The sequence below is a fragment of the Squalius cephalus genome (genome assembly GCF_949319135.1).
Source record: "Squalius cephalus genome assembly, chromosome: 4".
In the NCBI taxonomy this organism is placed as follows: domain Eukaryota; kingdom Metazoa; phylum Chordata; class Actinopteri; order Cypriniformes; family Leuciscidae; genus Squalius; species Squalius cephalus.
Genome location: NC_137125.1, coordinates 7,162,412 through 7,180,850, shown reverse-complemented (window position 1 = coordinate 7,180,850; position 18,439 = coordinate 7,162,412). Strand labels below are relative to the sequence as shown.

Here is an 18,439-nt window from a genome sequence, read left to right as displayed (position 1 = left end):
CTGGACAAACAGATTGTTTGATAACTAAATTAATTCCATTAAAGTTATCCCATAACTTCGAGCTGAAATAAGAACAATTGATGTATTAATGACGAACCATAACCCGTTATGGTAATCGTTCATATATCAATCTAGTTCAGCTGCGATAAATTAATGTAACTGTAACATACAAAATATTAATCATATTCATGATTAATTATTAAAATTCCCTATAGATCATTTGAGCTAATATTAATATTAATGTACGACCCATTGTTCTTACACAGCTGTAAATTATCAAGTTTTTATTTATTATGGTTTTATATATTTGCATTCTGTTGGGTACCACATTTCCAAGTAAATACCACACTTTTTTAGGGTTACTTTAACTTATTTATTGAAACTGTTATGTTTCAATAAATAAGCTAAACCCCCAAACCAACCCACCGGCCCACCTCAACTTTTCGATTTGATAATGCGGCCCTCGAATGAAACTAATTGAATAGCCCTGGTTTAGGACCTGAGTATATTTCTGATTTGTTTGAAGAATATAAACCGAGCAGGGCTCTTAGATCTATGAACACAGGTCAGCTAGTTGAGCCCAGAATCCGAACTAAACATGGAGAAGCTGCGTTTAACACTTATGCTGTACACAACTGGAACAAACTACCAGAAGATCTTAGGCGTGCCCCATACGTATGGATATTTAAATCTAGATTAAAAACATTTCTTTTTTCACATGCTTATGACTGAGAACTTATACTTAATCACACTGTTCAACCTTACAGCTTCCTACGTTTTTTAAAAAAAATTATATGTATTCTTTTGTATCTTGTATTATTATAAATGTTATTATTTCTTTTTTGTAAAGCACATTGAATTGCGTCAATGTATGAATTGTGCTATATAAATAAATTTGCTTGCTTGCTTCCTAGAATTTAGGAAGAGATTGCTAGCCAACTTGTGGGTATCATTGTTTCATAAAATTGTCATTTGGCATGTGGTGTAAATTTTGAACCCTGGCTGAGATGTTCATGGTGTCCCATACACAGCCACTAGATGGTACCACTAGCCTTCGCTAGTGCTATCAGAAGCAAACCATGCATGAAATGGATGTATTTGAAAAACGTGGGTCATACTTCTCAACTTTGACAATACGGATATCTCTATCAATATGGAAAAAATCCCATTCCTGCAAATGGTGTTTTTGTCTCTTGTTCTTGTATTCCACTGAGAGCAGATGCCACATTCTTTGACAAAATCATTTATTGTGATAGTATTTCATTAATTATTTTACAAACATTTACCTCAGTATCTTCAGCTGACAGTTTGGACTCTTTAGTCCATCAGAAAGAAGCTTCACTCCTGAATCCTGCAGGTCATTGTTACTCAGGTCCAGCTCTCTCAGGACACAGTTTGAGGATTGTAGTGCTGAAGACAAACTCTCACAACACTGAGTAGTGAGATTACATGTGGGAAATCTGAAGAAGAAAAACACAATGTAATTGCATACAGAATAAATCTTAGACGTTGGGATATTTAATAATTAACTTATTGTTAAAAAATAAAGTATTTGAACTCAAACCTTAGTATTTCCAGCTGACAGTTTGGACTCTTCAGTCCATCAGAGAGAAGCTTCACTCCAGAATCCTGCAGGTCATTGTTACTCAGGTCCAGCTCTTTCAGAAAGATGTTTGAGGATTGAAGAACTGTCGACAAACTCTCACAACACTGAGTAGTGAGATTACATGTGGGAAATCTGAAGAAGAAAAACAATGTAATTGCAAACAGAATAAATCTTAGCAGTGAGATATTTAATAATTAACTTATTGTTAAAAAATAAAGTATTTTAACTCAAACCTCAGTATCTTCAGCTGACAGTTTGGACTCTTCAGTCCATCAGAAAGAAGCTTCACTCCAGAATCCTGCAGGTCATTGTTACTCAGGTCCAGCTCTTTCAGAAAGGAGTTTGAAGATTGTAGCGCTGAAGACAAACTCTCACAACACTGAGCAGTGAGATTACATGTGGGAAATCTGAAGAAGAAAAACACAATGTAATTGCATACAGAATAAATCTTAGCAGTGAGATATTTAATAATTAACTTATTGTTAAAAAATAAAGTATTTTAACTCTAACCTCAGTATCTTCAGCTGACAGTTTGGACTCTTCAGTCCATCAGAAAGAAGCTTCACTCCAGAATCCTGCAGGTCATTGTTACTCATGTCCAGCTCTTTCAGAAAGGAGTTTGAAGATTGTAGCGCTGAAGACAAACTCTCACAACACTGAGCAGTGAGATTACATGTGGGAAATCTGAAGAAGAAAAACACAATGTAATTGCATACAGAATAAATCTTAGCAGTGGGATATTTAATAATTAACTTATTGTTAAAAAATAAAGTATTTGAACTCAAACCTCAGTGTCTCCAGCTGAGAGTTTGGACTCTTCAGTCCATCAGAAAGAAGCTTCACTCCAGAATCCTTCAGATCATTGTTACTCAGGTCCAGCTCTCTCAGAAAGATGTTTGAGGATTGTAGAGCTGAAGACAAACTCTCACAACACTGAGCAGTGAGATTACAGCTATGAAGCCTGTGGAGAGAAGAAAACAAAAATAATGCAATAGTAATTCTTCTTAGGTAGGGTTTATAATAATTTGGAAAAACCTTTGACTAAAGTGATGGAAGCAATAGGGATGCACTTCTGTTGCATGCTCTTGATTGCTGATTGTTCACTCAGCACACATGTCATGGATTAAAACTAAATCGGATATTTAAATAAAACATGAACTGTTAGCTGCTTTATGTATAACAAGTGGTTCCGGAAATTATTACAGGACGTTTGCAAGTCAAGACTTTTCATGAACGCAAACATCCAAAGCGTACGCACTTAACCCTCTGGGGTCTAAGGTGTTTTTGGGGTCCTTGAGATGTTCTGACATGCCCTGACACTTGTGCTTTTTTTTAGTTGCTTATAAACATATTAATGGCAAAAAAAAATTACACACTATTTAGCACAAACAGGGCTACCATAATATGTGAGCAACAAGAATGTACATGTCTGCATTTTTGAGAGAATAATGTTTATGCGTGGTCATTGAAAAAACTAAAAACTGTCATCACCTAGTGTTTTTTCTTCAAAATGATGTGAAAATCACCCTGCCTTATCATTCACATAACACAATACATTTGAATTTTGCAAAGCACTTTCTGTTTGGAAAGGCAATATGACGAGTGGGCGTCAACGATCATGCATATTTAGTGGTTCACACCTTAAGAGACAGTGGGGCCTGCATACTTAATTAGCCATTCATTCAGGTGAGTCACTGAGCCACAAGAATGCAAGAGCAACAGTTGGAAGCATCTCAATTCTTTTTTATTTTTCCACATATTGTGCTTGCAATTTGGCCTATAATATCCAAGGAAAACATGTCTAGTAATTGTGCAGTTAATTCTCATACTGTATTTTCAGTTTTGGAATATTTATCCTCTCCCCAAATTTGTCACTAATAAAACACAATAAAAATTATTTAAAGAAATAATTTTATAGGCTTATATTTACCTTTTAATAGTTTGTTTACATACCTTGTAAATATATTTTTTTATTAAAAAGGTTACAATTACAACAACAGTTCAAGTGTAATCTTTCTTTGTAAAAACTAAAGTATACATTTTATCATACATATTTCAAAGTTAAGGATTTGATTGATTATTTGATAACTTTATTTTTGACAAAACATACTATATTTAACATGAGCAAATATTGGCAAACAAAAGCTTATTTGAGGTGGCAGATATTTTACAGTAAAAATGTATAATCTATCCAAAACTAATCAACGAAATGTTGTCTTTCATATGTCTGTAACATAGGTCTTTCATTTTTATTATAAGAAATATAAATGTTAATTTGCAGTTTAATACGTTGCTTATAAAAATACATTTTATTTCAACATATTTCAGTCGATTTTTACTCAGTATAGCAATACAGTTTGTTAAAACCGAAACATTCATTCACAAACAGAAACGCCTGACTGTAACGTTGTTTTTATGAAATATTAGGGCATATAAATGTTAATTTTCAGTTTAATACGTTGCTTTTACAAATAGCCTACATTTTATTTCAACATATTTCTGTCAATTTTTACTCAACTCAGTATAGCAATACAGTTTGCTAAAACATCATCATTCATTCACACAGAGACGCAATTTAAATTTAAACTGTCTTTTTGCGAGCTGTGATAAACAGCGCGCATCTCTGCGGCTGCCGTTCATTCATTCACAGAAACGCGATTAACTTGAGAAGGAAAAAAAACTTACTACATATTCGGATCCTCTCTCCTGCAATACCCACACTCTGAGGTAGATTTTCCATTATTATTATTCCTCACAGCGCTGCCAGATGGTGTAAACAACATATGATTAAACTTGTGTTTTCTCGAGCTGATATGGGGCATTCACAGGTTTGCTTGGATTGCCTCAGTAATTTGCGTTTGAATAGCACACGCTCTCCGTGGGCGGAGTCACATTACATTTGAATTAGCTCTAATGAGCTCGACTGGAATCACTCTCTTTTAATACAGATTTCACAAGATGAGAATATTTGTTTTTTATATAAATTACCCATTTAAAAGAAGATAATTCAAGCTTCATGCCTGTGTGTCTGTATGCCTGTTTGACTGAGTATTCGCTGAGTTACAGTTCATTTTCGGACGCGTTTCAGAATGGTCTTCACTGACAGAGAGAAGGCAGAACTCGCATCACGTTTATTTTTCTTTATTTGGCAAAAAGCACAACACTTTGTTTTTATTGTGAGTATACACAAAAATAATACACATTTAACAGAATCGATTGATGTATGAAACTTGCTTGTAATATCAAAGTCCACAGAGCAAAATTAATTTCTTTTGAACTGAACTGAAAAAAGCGAGCCTATCGCGCCGGCGCGATTGTCGACCCCAGGGGGTTAACACTGTTTGCTGCTGTCTCAGACAACGCGTGAATACTGAATTGAATTCTCTTTCACGTCTTGTGCTTGTACGGATGAATTCACACAAAATTATGTAAAAACGCCCGTCTTGGTGAGTATCCTAGTAAACATAGTCAGTTATATCTCAAGTGAACGTAGATAGTATATTCATATGGAATCTGTGCATTCGGTCATAAAGGTGCAGCAGTCTAATAAACTTTCTGGTGTGTTTTAATGTTAATCAAACAATAAAGAACAAATAAATCACTCACTGCTCTAGAATGAATACCTTTTGTAACTTTGTAAAGATCCATCTATATTTAATGTATACAGCAATAAAAAAGCAGTGTTATTTCACATTTGATTGCTTTATTTAAATGTCTGTACCTGAAAACTATTGACCTAGCCTACCTGAAAAACTCTAAAACACTGTTTATTTCATTTGTGGCCTTTCTTTGTTCTTTTTGTGCTATTTGTAATTTGATTATTTGTTCTTATTTTATTATTGTCTGCTTACTTGTCCTTAAAGGATTAGTTCACTTTCAAAAAAATTTTTGCTGATAATTTACTCATCCTGATGTCATCCAAGATATCCATGTCTTTGTTTCTTCAGTCGAAAATAAATTAAGGGTTTTGAGGAAAACATTCCAGGATTTTTCTCCATATAATGGACTTCAAAGGCAACCAACGGTTTGAAGGTTCAAATATCCATCTCAATGCAGCTTCAAAGTCTCAACACGATCCCAGTGGAGAAATAAGGGTCTTATCTAACGAAACAATGTTATTTTCTAAAATATATATACTTATAAATATATATAAATATATATAATGTGTATATATATTTTAACCACAAATGCTCATCGTGTACCATCTCTGAGATGCATTGGAAAGGTCACGCGTCACATCAAGTTATTTGTCTGTTTACTCCGGTTCATAAATATATATATATATATATATATATATATATATATATGTCAGGATTGACATAGACATAGCAGACAGAATGGTAAGTTAAATGCTTTAATTTGCAGAATGGATCGGTATAGCGAAACAGATGAGTAAACAGTAAGTTGAATTTCAGATGAAATTAGGAATAGGAATACAGGTAAGTATTGGAGAGAGTCTGTGTCAAGAGTAGACATATTGACAAGACCAGACGAGGAGTGAAGGGAGAGTGCTGAATATATATGGCTAGTTAACGAGGTAGTGCAGGTGATGATGATGATGGCTGAATGTGTGCAGATGTGCCAAGGAGGATGATGGGAAGTGTAGTGCACACACAGATGAGGAAGACAGACGGTGGATGTGACAATATATATATATATATATATATATATATATATATATATATATATATACATATATATATATATATATATATATATATTAGGGCTGGGGGAATTAACGCGTTAATCTTTGCGATTAATTTGAGATGTTTAATGCGTAAAAAAAAAAAACGCATTTAACGCAGCACTTTTTCCCCCTCGTTTTAATGATTCCTGTTGCAGCTGCTATTGAAAAGCCGAAAAAATGGGGATCAGGTTTCATTCTCGCGTAGCTTTCATGAGCGGGTCTTTTCCGCTCCGTGTGCGCCGCCGCACTCTCCGTTCCGTGTGTCTGTGTGTGTGTGTGTGTGTGTGTGTGTGTGTGTCGGCGCGCTGCGCTCTCTGCTCAATGTTCGACTCCGTGTTTGGGCTGCACGTTCTGCTCTGTCGTTAACGGCCCAAAACGCTCCAATCATGTACCGATTAAGCACTGGAAAAGCAAAGTCCGCTCAAATAAGGTGAAATTTCTCTGTAGACTTCTTTTTGCTGAGCTGGTATAGTCATTCTGGGCAACAATGTTAAAGGGATAGTTCACCCAAAAATGAAAATTCTGTCATCATTTAGTCTCCCTCAAGTTGTTCCAAACCTGTTTGATTTCCTTTCTTCTGCTAAACACAAAAGAAGATATTTTAAAGAAGGTTGGTAATTAAACAGTTGCTGGTCCCCATTGACATCCATAGTATTTTTTTTCCTACTATGAAAGTCAATGGGGTCCATCAATCGTTTGGTTACCGACTTTCTTCAAAATATCTTCTTTTGTGTTCAGCAGAAGAAAGAAAGTCATACAGGTTTGGAACAACTTGAGGGAGCGTAAATGATCACAGAATTTTCATTTTTGGGTGAACTATCCCTTTAAAATGACCTGCTCTGATCACATGCTCTGGTAGCTTTGTAGGACTATAGTTTATTTTTATAATTAGTAAAAAAAAAAAAGAAAAAAAAATCTTAAATTGATTATGTTGATTGATTATTGAAAAATAATAATACATTGATATATTGATGTTTAATATTATTTTAATATAGGGCTATTATCTGTTCCTTTTTTTCTGGTGTTTCACTTAATTAGGTGATTCTAAGTTGAATTATTGATGATTACAAGCTTGGAGGAAATGCAATTAATTGCAATTAATTACAGCAAATTGTGCAATTAATTAATTAAATTTTTTAATCGATTCCTAGCCCTAATATAAATATATATATATATATATATATATATATATATATATATATATATATATATATTTTTTTTTTTTTTTTTTTTTTTAAGAAAATGACCGATCGTTTCGCAAGATAAGACCCTTATTTCTTGACTGGGATCGTGTAGAGACTTTGAAGCTGCATTGAGACGGATATTTGAACCTTCTTTGAACATTGGTATAGTTGGTTGCCATTGAATTCCATTATGGAGAAAAATCCTGGAATGTTTTCCTCAAGAATCTTAATTTCTTTTCAACTGAAGAAAGAAAGACATGGATATCTTGGATGACATCAGGGTGAGTAAATTATTAGCAAAATTTTTTTTGAAAGTGAACTAATCCTTTAATAATGTTTTACATTGACATTAATTAGGCAGGTTGTTTTTGCTGTAGTATCAAAATTGTGATATTTTACTGGTATCTATTTTTACCGCTGACCCAATCCTCAGCACTGAGCCCTGCTGGAGCAGCTCTAAATATGTGCTGTGCTGTTAAATGATAGATAAAATATGATAGAGCAATAGAATAAACATTGAGAGTAATAGAAGATCATACAATACATTTTAACAGGCTTAAGCATGGAAATAACTGAAGGAAATATATATTTGTTAAACTAATTAAGCCAACTCATATGATTTATGTTATTTTGGTTTCTCTACCCAATACATAAAAAAATGACAAATGCAATGAAAATACAGGTATCGGTATCTGTACTCTGTATCGCCAAGTACCAGAAAGTATTTGAATCGAACTTGTTCTGGGAAATGTGGTATCGGTACATCCCTAGTAAAGATTAAAAAAAATCCAAAGTTAAAAAAAATATATCTTTATAAAATCAAAACCAGTATTTTCAGTTTCTTTAATTTGTGATAAAATTAGTAATATTAAAATGGGTTAAAACTCAGGTTGCTGAGTTTTGTCCGATCCCTGACCCAACCTGCCTGATAATGGTGTTACTTTGGTATTTAATATCATCACACTGATCATTGATACATTTATATTTATTCTTTTTTTTCTGAAGAGTCTTGGCCAGCAAATTACCTGTGTAACATTAAGACCAATTAAAATGACTAACAGTGTATATAAATTATAGTAAAGAAGCCTCCTACAGTGCTCTTCTGGTGTTTTTGATCACTGGCAGCAGTCTCATCACTGCTTCATCAGATCTTCTGTATTTCTGCAGTTCAAACTTCTCTTGAGTCTCTTCTGACATCAGGAGCACAAACACCAGACCAGACCATTGAGCAGAGGACAGATTCTGTGCTGAGAGATTTCCTGAGCTCAGATTCTTCTGGATTTCCTCCACAAAGTCATCTTTCAGTTCACTCAGGCAGTGGAAGAGATTGATGGTCCGTTCTACTGATTTCTCCTTCTCTATTTTCTTTTTGATATAGTCAACAATGTCTTTAACGTTCTCTGTTTTGAGTTCCAGTCCTGGCAGTAGTTCCTTCAGGTCACTCTGATTGGACTCCAGTGAGAGACCCAGAAGGAACCGGAGGAAAAGGTCCAGGTGTCCGTTCTTGCTTTCTAAAGCCTTGTTGACTGCAGCCTTATGAAGCTGAAACAGTGGCTTTGTGGAGAGTTTCTGTTTCATTTTTTTCCAGAATGGGAAAAATGGGTTTGCATTCTTGTCTTTGTTAACAAAAAACACATAGAGAGCAGCGAGGCATTCCTGTACGCTGAGGTGTACGAAGCTGTAAATGTGTGTGTCTGAAAAAGCCCTTTCCTCCTGAAACATTCGAGTGCATAACCCAGAGTACACTGAAACTTCACTGACATCTAGTCCACACTTCTCAAGATCTTCTTTGTAGAAAATCAGGTTTCCTTTCTCCAGCTGTTGAAAGGCCAGTTCCCCAAGCTTCAGAATAATCTGATCAAAAGACATTGCATTGTCTTTAGATTCAAGGTTATCACGGTTGTATTTTTCTTTCATCTGTTGCTGCTGAGAAATTAAGAAGCTTGTGTACATCCCTGTGAGAGTTGTGGGAGTTTTTTCGTTGCTCTCTCGACCAAGTAGAGGCTGAAGAACAATAAGAGAGATCCAGCAGAAGACGGGGATGTGGCACATGATGTACAGACTCCTGGATTTCTTGATGTGACTGATGAGGTTCTCAGCAACCTCAGGACTGCTGTTATTTTTGAAGTATTGCTCTTTTTGCTCATTGTTAAATCCTCGCACCTCTGTCACTTGATCAATGTATCTTCGGGGTATCAGACTGGCTGCTGCTGGTCTGGATGTGATCCAAATGAGAGCAGAGGGAACCAGATGTGCCTTGATGAGGCTTGTTATTATCTTACTCACTGTTGTTTTTTTGTGAACATCTGTAAATCTGCCACCCTCTCTAAATCTCAAAGGGAAGCGACATTCATCCAGTCCATCAAAAATAAACAAGACCTTACGGTCACCTTTAGGAAGAGAAGGCCGTTCTTTATCCTCACTAAAGAAGTGTTCGTGAAGCAGTTCCATGAGACTGCAGTTCTCTGTAATCAGGTTTAGCTCACGGAATGGCAGTGGAAAAATGAAGGTTATATCCTGATTATCTTTTCCTTCAGCCCAGTCAAAGATGAATTTATTGACAGAGACAGTTTTTCCTACCCCTGCGATCCCCATCATCAGTACCTTTGTGTTTCCTTTAAACATGTCATTACACTTGATTGGCTTCTCCTTGGCAGTCAGTCGGTTGTGATTTGATTCAATCTGTCTCACCTCATGCTCGTTCACTCTTCCTCCAGTCTCATTCTCCACCACATATAAATCAGTGTAGATATCGTTCAGGTATTCCTGATGACCCGTCTCTGAATTACCAACCAATATCTGCTTGTAGTCCCGTTTTAATTTGTCCTTCAGTCTACAGCTGGTCTCTGTGTATTCATGAAGAGTAGCTTCTCTATCGTCTGCAGTTGAGCCTTTAAGAAAGAGGGGACAATACAGCATAAAATAAGTGATTGTGTTTTTCATAAAGTCTTAATAAAACCTATTTGTAATTTGTAACCTTGTCTGCAATTCCAATTACAAAAATAATGATAAAACTACACTTCTTCTGTATTCAAATTAATCACACTTTGTCCTGAAATTGTGTTTTCATCAACATCTTACAGTATTCTGAAGTTGACAACATATATGTTGATGGAGACACTTTGACTAATGCTGACTTGAATGCAGTTGTTTTCAGTTTTTAAATTCCTGAATAACTTCAGGTCATGCTGACGGGCATTATTAAAAGCCTTTTGATTAAACATTGACATCTAACACACCAAACTAGACATGTAGTCTGTACTGTAGTAGGCTTAGGTTAGGGTTATTAGGATTAATATTCAACAATATTACTGATCTGCCTGCATTGACACCATTATATAAGAACTGAACTGAGCTGGACGATGACATCACTGTTTTCTCCAGAGTGGCTGTATAGGCAAGGCAAGGCAAGTTTATTTATACAGCACATTTCACTCTTAGGATTGAGACGCTTACATTAAATAACAACCTCTTTCTAAGGAAGTATAGTTGCTGTCCTTTTTTGTTCACAGCTTCAGTCCATTTATCCCACCTCAGTTTATGATCAAGGACAAACCCAAGATATTTATACTCATTAACACTCTGAATTAGCTCCCCTTTAACAGTCGTCACACTCACTGAAGATTCCTTCCTAAAATCAATACACATCTCCGTTGTTTTTGAAATATTTAACTTAAGGTTTGACACAACAACAAATAAATTCATTTAAAACAGGTCCATGACTGTCCTCATCCCCCTGAAGGAGACTAACTAATGCAGTATCATCTGCAAATTTGATAAGATATCTCCCTGAATGGGCACTTTTACAGTTGTTTGTGTACAATATAAACAGTAGGGGTGAGAGGATCCAACATTAGTAATTTGTTTCTCCGACAGTGATCCACCCACACTCACTCGCTGTACTCTGTTTCTTAAAAAGTCCTGCAACCACAGAATCAATCCTCCATCTAGATTAAACTCTGTGGCTAATCTTTCGACTAACACAGATGGCGATATGTTATTAAAAGCTGAGGAAAAGGCAGCAAATAGGATTTTCACATGATTTTTGGAACCTTCAAGATGCGAGTAAACAATATGCAACAATGTTAAAATTGCATCATCCACTCCCTTGTTTGTCTGATATGCAAATTGCAAAGCATCCAATACACTCAAAAAAATGGTTTTGTGGCACTGTTCTTTTTACCCAAATATTTTTTTGTTAAAGTAACACACATATATTTCTTTTACCACCAAAACACTATTGTATTGCGTTTAATTAATTATAATTTTACACTATACTTAATTATCGATCGTTAAACTAATGTAAAGGGTTTAATTTTGCGATTAAAAAATGGATTGACGATTTCCAACGTATTGGATGAAGACGGCGTGTGAAAAAGGTGGCAAGGTGCATGGCATCAGAGCTAGAAAATATAAAGTTAATCTAAAGGCGCAGTCTTTCATTTCTGTTAGTATTTTGGAAAGTGTTCTGGGATGCTTTTAATATATTGCACAGAAAAAAACAATTTTGGCTGCTTGTTCAAATTGCTTCATTAAAATGAGCTTGCAACACAATTGCTATACATTTTGTCTAATAACTTAATTTGATTGTGTTCAATCTGCTTAAATATATGTAAAATGTAAGTTTACTTAATACGTTTGTGTTGGATTACATGAATGATTTGTGTTGCATTAACTGAAACTGGGCGAGGCTTAGTTCCCAGCATGCTTTGCATATAGCTGAATTAAGAGAGAATAAATGTTGAAATTAAGTGTTAAAAGAGGAAGACTTGATAGTGTGTAATTGTGTTTAATGTTCAATTACATTGGAATAATTAGAACCATTTTAATTACAGTGGGTTACCATTGTGGAGAAGAGTGGAGTATTTGGTCAGGCTGTGGACTGATTCATATAAGTTTTGCTCCTGTGGTTGAAGGAGTATATCAATCTTAGCATTTAAGATGTTAATAAGTGTTGTTATTAGTTAATAGCTAGCTATAGTCTAGAACAGGGGTCGGCAATAGGCGGCCCGCGGGCCAAAACTGGCCCGCCAGCAATATTTTCTGGCCCGCCGGATTATTTTGGAAGTCCGTTTTTTTTTTTTTTTTTTTTTTTTTCAGCCTATTTTTATTTTACAATAACGGTTTACAAATAGGCCCCGTGTATCATTCGTTACTTATTATTTACTCGGGTAGGCCTATAACACACTGATAAATAATATGTATTAGCCTACCTGATAAAAAATATTTGCACTAAATGCTGCACAAAACTCTTCCACTAGGCTACTTGAGAAAAGCTGTAGCCGCGCGGCGATTTCACCGCCGCATACTGTGTAAAACGCGCATGAATCATGCGGCGCGGGATTCAATTTTAAAATATAAAGACGGTAGCGGTCGGAACTCTGTACCTATACTTTGGACGGAGCGGGCGGTCTGACTGACAATAGCCCACTCCCGACATCTTTTGACAGCGTATCCGCACTTCATTCTGACCACCTGTAGGCTCCTAGCTCTGAGGAGCTGTTTGGTACTGAAACCATTGTTAATAAATAATAAACAACATAATTTTTTTGCAAGGATGTTTGAAATAGTTGGCAGAAAATAGCATGCTTCATTTGTCAGTAGGGCAATATGGTTTTCGTTTATGTTGCTTAACAATTTGAGTGATAGGCTTTGTCCTATTTAATTTATTTATATTTCATTATTTTTTTCTGTGACATTTTTTTCTCTGCTGACACTGACAGTAGCCTACAATGTTAAAATAATATTTTATGTTGACACGAACACAAGCATTTATAATTGTTATAGGCTGCTACTTAATCTCTCAAATTTCCGTTAGAGACATTTGAATGTGAGATTCTGGAAACTAGATCTAAATTTTGCGGACCCGTCAGGTCGGGAAATAATGCGGGTGTATTTTAATTGCTGAATTGAACCTTGTGGGAGCGGGACGAAAAGAAGGAAAAAAAAAACAGTCCCGCGCAGACCTCCTTAAACCATAGGTGTGTATGTGTGTGTGACAGTGTGTCCCGAATAAATAATAATAATAAAAAAGGAATAAAGTTCAAAAGTCGGACTGTAAGCAAATTAGGCATTGTATTGCTATTCACACCTTTATTAAAATAGCTGTAATATGTTAACACAATAGTACTTGATCTGTTTAAAATGATTTCATTGATATATGCAATGTAGACGTTAAGAGTATTCATTAAGAGTAGCTATCTAATTTGTATCCATAGGGCTACTCCGTGTAGCTGGCCCGCCATCTACTGGCTAAAAGAAAAATTGGCCCGCGGCCAAAGTTAATTGCCGACCCCTGGTCTAGAAGTTCAATTGAGAAATCAAGTACATCCATCACACTTTATTTATCAGTGCAGTTTTAAATAAACTAAAGCATGTTCACTAAACTTAACCGGTTTAAGTTACAGGGAAGCAATTCCATTGATTACTTTTTCACATAAATTCTTTCTCATTCAGTTGTGTTGTCACAGCACAAGGAGCTTACATAGGTTAAAAAAATCCACTAATGTTAATAAAAAAATAATTTGCTTGTGTGGAACCACTGTCCATAATTTAAGTTATTTTAAAGAGTATTTTTTTGAGTGTATATATTGCGTTTTTGACACTACATACCTTTTAACAAGCCTTTCAAAGCTTTTAAACACCAAAGACGTCAGTGCAATTGGCTGAGAGTCACTAAGTTCCAATGGTTTATTGATTTTAGGAAAAGGTATAATAGTTGAAGTTCTCCATATAGTTGGTACTATGTGTTGGTCTAAAGATCTTTGGAATAACAGAGTAAAAACCGTTGATAGTTGCTCAGCACAGTTTTTTAACACTCGTCCACAGATGCTGTCAGGACTCTTATGTGTATTGCAACTCTGAAACATTTTCTTTACATCAGCCTCTTTGATGGAGAAGTTATTAGTTGATGTCAAAGTTAGTATCCTCACTATTCCCCTCAAAACGTGAAAAAAAACCTGATTTAACCTATTCACTAGTTCCCCACTTTTGCTATCTGTGATTGTCATATTTGTGTTATACTTTCTTTGACTTTTATGTGGTACACTAATAGTAGAATTATGATCCACCTACTGTCAAAATGATTGATGGCCCTCTAATTGATTGATGGGTTGACCTTTTGCCCTTGCCCCTCCACTTGCCCTGACCTTGCCCTAGTGTTGACCTGCCCTAGTGGTGACCTTACCCTCTCGCTGACATTGTCACCTTTGACCTTGTATCCTACAGGGGTGGAAATGACCTTTGACCGTTGATTAATTGGATATAGGATTATTTATGACCTTGTGAGTATAGGGCTTCCATTGATTAATATTTGAACTTTGATATAATGGAAGTTATGAGGGTTATTTTTTAGCTCTGACATCAGGATGTGTGTGACATACTAATGGACATTATTAGGGTTATATATATCAGGATGTGTGTCACATGCAAGCATCAGCATGGAGCTCCCTCCCTCCCATCCACCCTCCACATTCCAGAGCGCAGGGGGATTGCTAGGGACAGTGGAAGTGAGAAAAGAGGTTTTCTAATAATGCTGTATATATTAAACTAACTAAAGTTGAAAAACATGCTGTTCTTTAAAAGTATATGTTAATAATCCCTAATAACTTCCATTAGTATATCACACACATCCTGATGTCAGAGCTCAAAAATAACCGTTCATCACTTCCATTATCTCAAAGCTCAGATATTAAACAATGAATCCCCTTATACTCTGCCTTTATAACCGGGCCAAAGTTCAAATATTAAACAATGAACCCCCTTATACTCACGAGGTCATAAATAATCCCATTTACCAATTAATCAACGGTCATAGGTCATTTCCAAACCCCGTAGGATACAAGGTCAAAGGTGACAATGTCAGCGAGAGGGTAAGGTCACCACTAGGGGCAGGTCAACACTAGGGCAAGGTCAGGGCAAGGGCAAAAGGTCAACCCATCAATCAATTAGAGGGCCATCAATCATTTTGACAGTAAGTGGATCATATCACTACTCCTCTATAATGAAGAAATGATGGTTGTACCTTGTTCTAACTGTTTCTCTGGTGTCTCCGTCGCTAAGGTTTTTTGTGGCTCTGTGAGGAAAGAGAAAATGAGTTGAAGCATTATTTCATACATGATTGTTAATAAGCAGTGTGTCTCAGAAAGCACAGTTATTGTGTCTTTATAAACATTACAATTTATTATATTACATTTTCATTATATGAATTGTATTATAGTCATTATATATATATATATATATATATATATATATATATATATACTATATTACCATGTCCTGCAGTGTTTAAGCTGTTGTTGAAGGTCACTGGGGCTGTGATGGTGTTATCAGTGAGTACAGGAGCATTTACAGATGCTCCTGTTCCAGCTTTCTCATCAACACTGACTCCAGTGTGAGCATTGCTGCTCATCTGGCCTGGAATAGAGATAGAAAGATTAATTACATCGCTTAAATCACAACTTAAACATTTCCAGTGAGTACACATCAACACTGCTAGTAGTGATTATGATATAGCATGTGTCAAAAATTATTTATTTATTATTATATCCCCCCCCCCCCCCCCACACACACACACACACACACACACACACACAAACACACACATATTTCATAAGATTTCACACTAACTAAAGATGAAAAACATTCTGTTCTTTTAAAAGTGTATAAATGAAATGAATATATCACTCGATATAAAAATAAATATCTTGCTAAGTTTAGAGAAGCAATTGAAACAGTTATTTATGGATATTATGAATAAATAAAACAGCTTGCATGTTCAGCGAGATAAAGAGCTTAGCATTGGAAATGTGTCCAGTGATATGGTTTACAAAATGTTTTAAGCTGAAAATCTCCTGAGAGTTTCTTAGAGAGATAGAGAGACAGAGACACAGGTGTGAGACTGCACAGAACACACTCCCATGGGGAAACACTGCGCTCCCCACATCAGTTTTCTAAGGACACACACTCTGCATTCTTTGGATGCCCTGCAGTTGTAAACTGCTTCATTATATTTACAAAACAAAGCAAATTCGCAAACGGAGTGACATTTCTTTTCTCTCTCTCGCAACACACACACACACACACACACACACACACACACACACACACGGGTTCTATAAAAAGGAAGTTCTCTCTATTTTAAATTAAATGATTATAAATAAAATATATATAACCCATTGAATAATAACAAATGTTACAAAAACAGTTTAAAGTTATTTTAGTTATACAAATATGTTGGTTAAAAATGAATAAATACATATAAATATAAAAACACCTTACATTTTCAGAGAGCTGAAGAAGTAGTTCTTTATGCAATGATAAAAATAAAAAAAGAATCCAAAAAGTTGAAGTTGTCATAAGCAAGACACTCCCAGATCCTCCAGTGATAAACCACAGTGTGAACTGAAGCTTCAGACGCTCACAGAGACGAGAGGAGTTACAGACCAGACAAGCCTCGGAACACAATGTCACAGTAAAGCTAGTCTGCGCTCCAGAGGTTTATTCACACTAAATTCATTTAAAAGCATAATCTTAAAAGTTTAAATTAGATCTTTTAAAATTAAAAGACTGTTTAAATCAAATCTTTCAAGTTTGATCAAAATTGTATTTTCTATTTATCTTCTAGAAGACTTCTGTATGAGATAAATGATTTTGCTTAAATTTTGGTTGGATTGGATTGGATTGGGGGGATGTAAAAAAAAATTAAGGGCCCTATTTGAACGATCTGAAGCGCAAATATCAATCGCGAAATGCAAGTAACTTTGTGGGCGGGTCTTGGGCACTGTTGCTATTATACCGGCGGGATAAATGACTCTTGCGCCCAACGCAAATCTAAAATGGGTTGGTCTGAAGTAGCTTCATTACTCATAGGTGTGGTTTGGGCGTAACGTGAAATAAACCAATCAGAGCATCATCTCACATTCCCTTTAAGAGCAGACGCGCTTGTTCCATGACGGATTGCTATTATAACGGCGGATTTGCCAAGAGCGGTTCACACCCGAGGAGACCAACGTTCTTGTCAGGGCCGTAAAACCATACCTGCAAACTTGTCGCTTTTCGGCGACAATCGCCGTTTTCTTGGTCAATTGGGTCATTTACGTGAATCGCGTAGAACCGGAGAGTTTTTGTTTGGGGGGGGGGGGTATTTTGAAATTTCAAATGTAGGCGGGTTGCTCGTGGCAAGCACGCTCATAATGAAGAGACGCCGGCGCGACCACAACATTGCCCAACATCAAATGGCAAACGTAATGCAAGCGGAACGAAACTGCTCGTTATTGTGTGGTTGAAGGACCGTTTATCAGTTTGGACCAGTGCAGCGCGAGCCGATCTTGATCAAGCGACACTGTTACTACACAGCGCTAATAAGAGATCCAATAAAGAAAGCATTTGAATTCGCCACAGAAGTAATAACATCGCTGCGATAAAGGAGAAAGATCTAGTGAGAAACATTCACATTTCTCCGTTATTAATGGATCAAACAGCGCTGACGTGGAAACCAGGAAGAAACATTGTGCCATGACTAAACCTGTTTACTCAATACTACAATATTTTTTCCAAGGAGCTGTTTTGTTTTATATGCTCCTAAGAAGAGTCAATTATACACTGCAAAAAATGCTTTTCTTACTTAGTATTTTTGTTTTGTTTCCAGTCCAAATATCAAAAAATTCTTAAATCAAGAAGCATTTACTAGAGAAGTAAAATGACATAAGAAATTCTGTTTTGTTTTAAGATAAAAAGAAAGTAATTTAAGTAATTTTTGCTTACCCCATTGGCAGATAATTTGGCTTGTTTTAAGCAAAAATTACTTAATTACTTTCTTTTTATCTTAAAACAAAACAGAATTTCTTATGTCATTTTACTTCTCTAGTAAATGCTTCTTGATTTAAGAATTTTTAGATATTTGGACTGGAAACAAAACAAAAATGCTAAGTAAGAAAAGCATTTTTTGCAGTGTAGCTCCAG

At 35.8% G+C, this 18,439-nt stretch overlaps 1 protein-coding gene across 1 annotated transcript in view; it reads right to left on the bottom strand.

Annotated features, from left to right (window-relative positions):
- Window positions 1-844: 844 nt before the first annotated feature.
- Window positions 845-18,439, bottom strand: part of LOC307157233 (protein NLRC3-like) — a 50,857-nt gene continuing 33,262 nt past the window's right edge. Inside the window, exons 3-10 of the mRNA XM_079869080.1 lie at window positions 15,749-15,892; window positions 15,501-15,551; window positions 8,571-10,368; window positions 2,394-2,567; window positions 2,117-2,290; window positions 1,840-2,013; window positions 1,565-1,738; window positions 845-1,460 (exon numbers count right to left, since the gene is read on the bottom strand). Coding sequence (XP_079725206.1) covers window positions 1,283-1,460; window positions 1,565-1,738; window positions 1,840-2,013; window positions 2,117-2,290; window positions 2,394-2,567; window positions 8,571-10,368; window positions 15,501-15,551; window positions 15,749-15,892 — 2,867 coding nt within the window. The 3' untranslated portion in view covers window positions 845-1,282. The remainder of the gene's footprint in view (window positions 1,461-1,564; window positions 1,739-1,839; window positions 2,014-2,116; window positions 2,291-2,393; window positions 2,568-8,570; window positions 10,369-15,500; window positions 15,552-15,748; window positions 15,893-18,439) is intronic.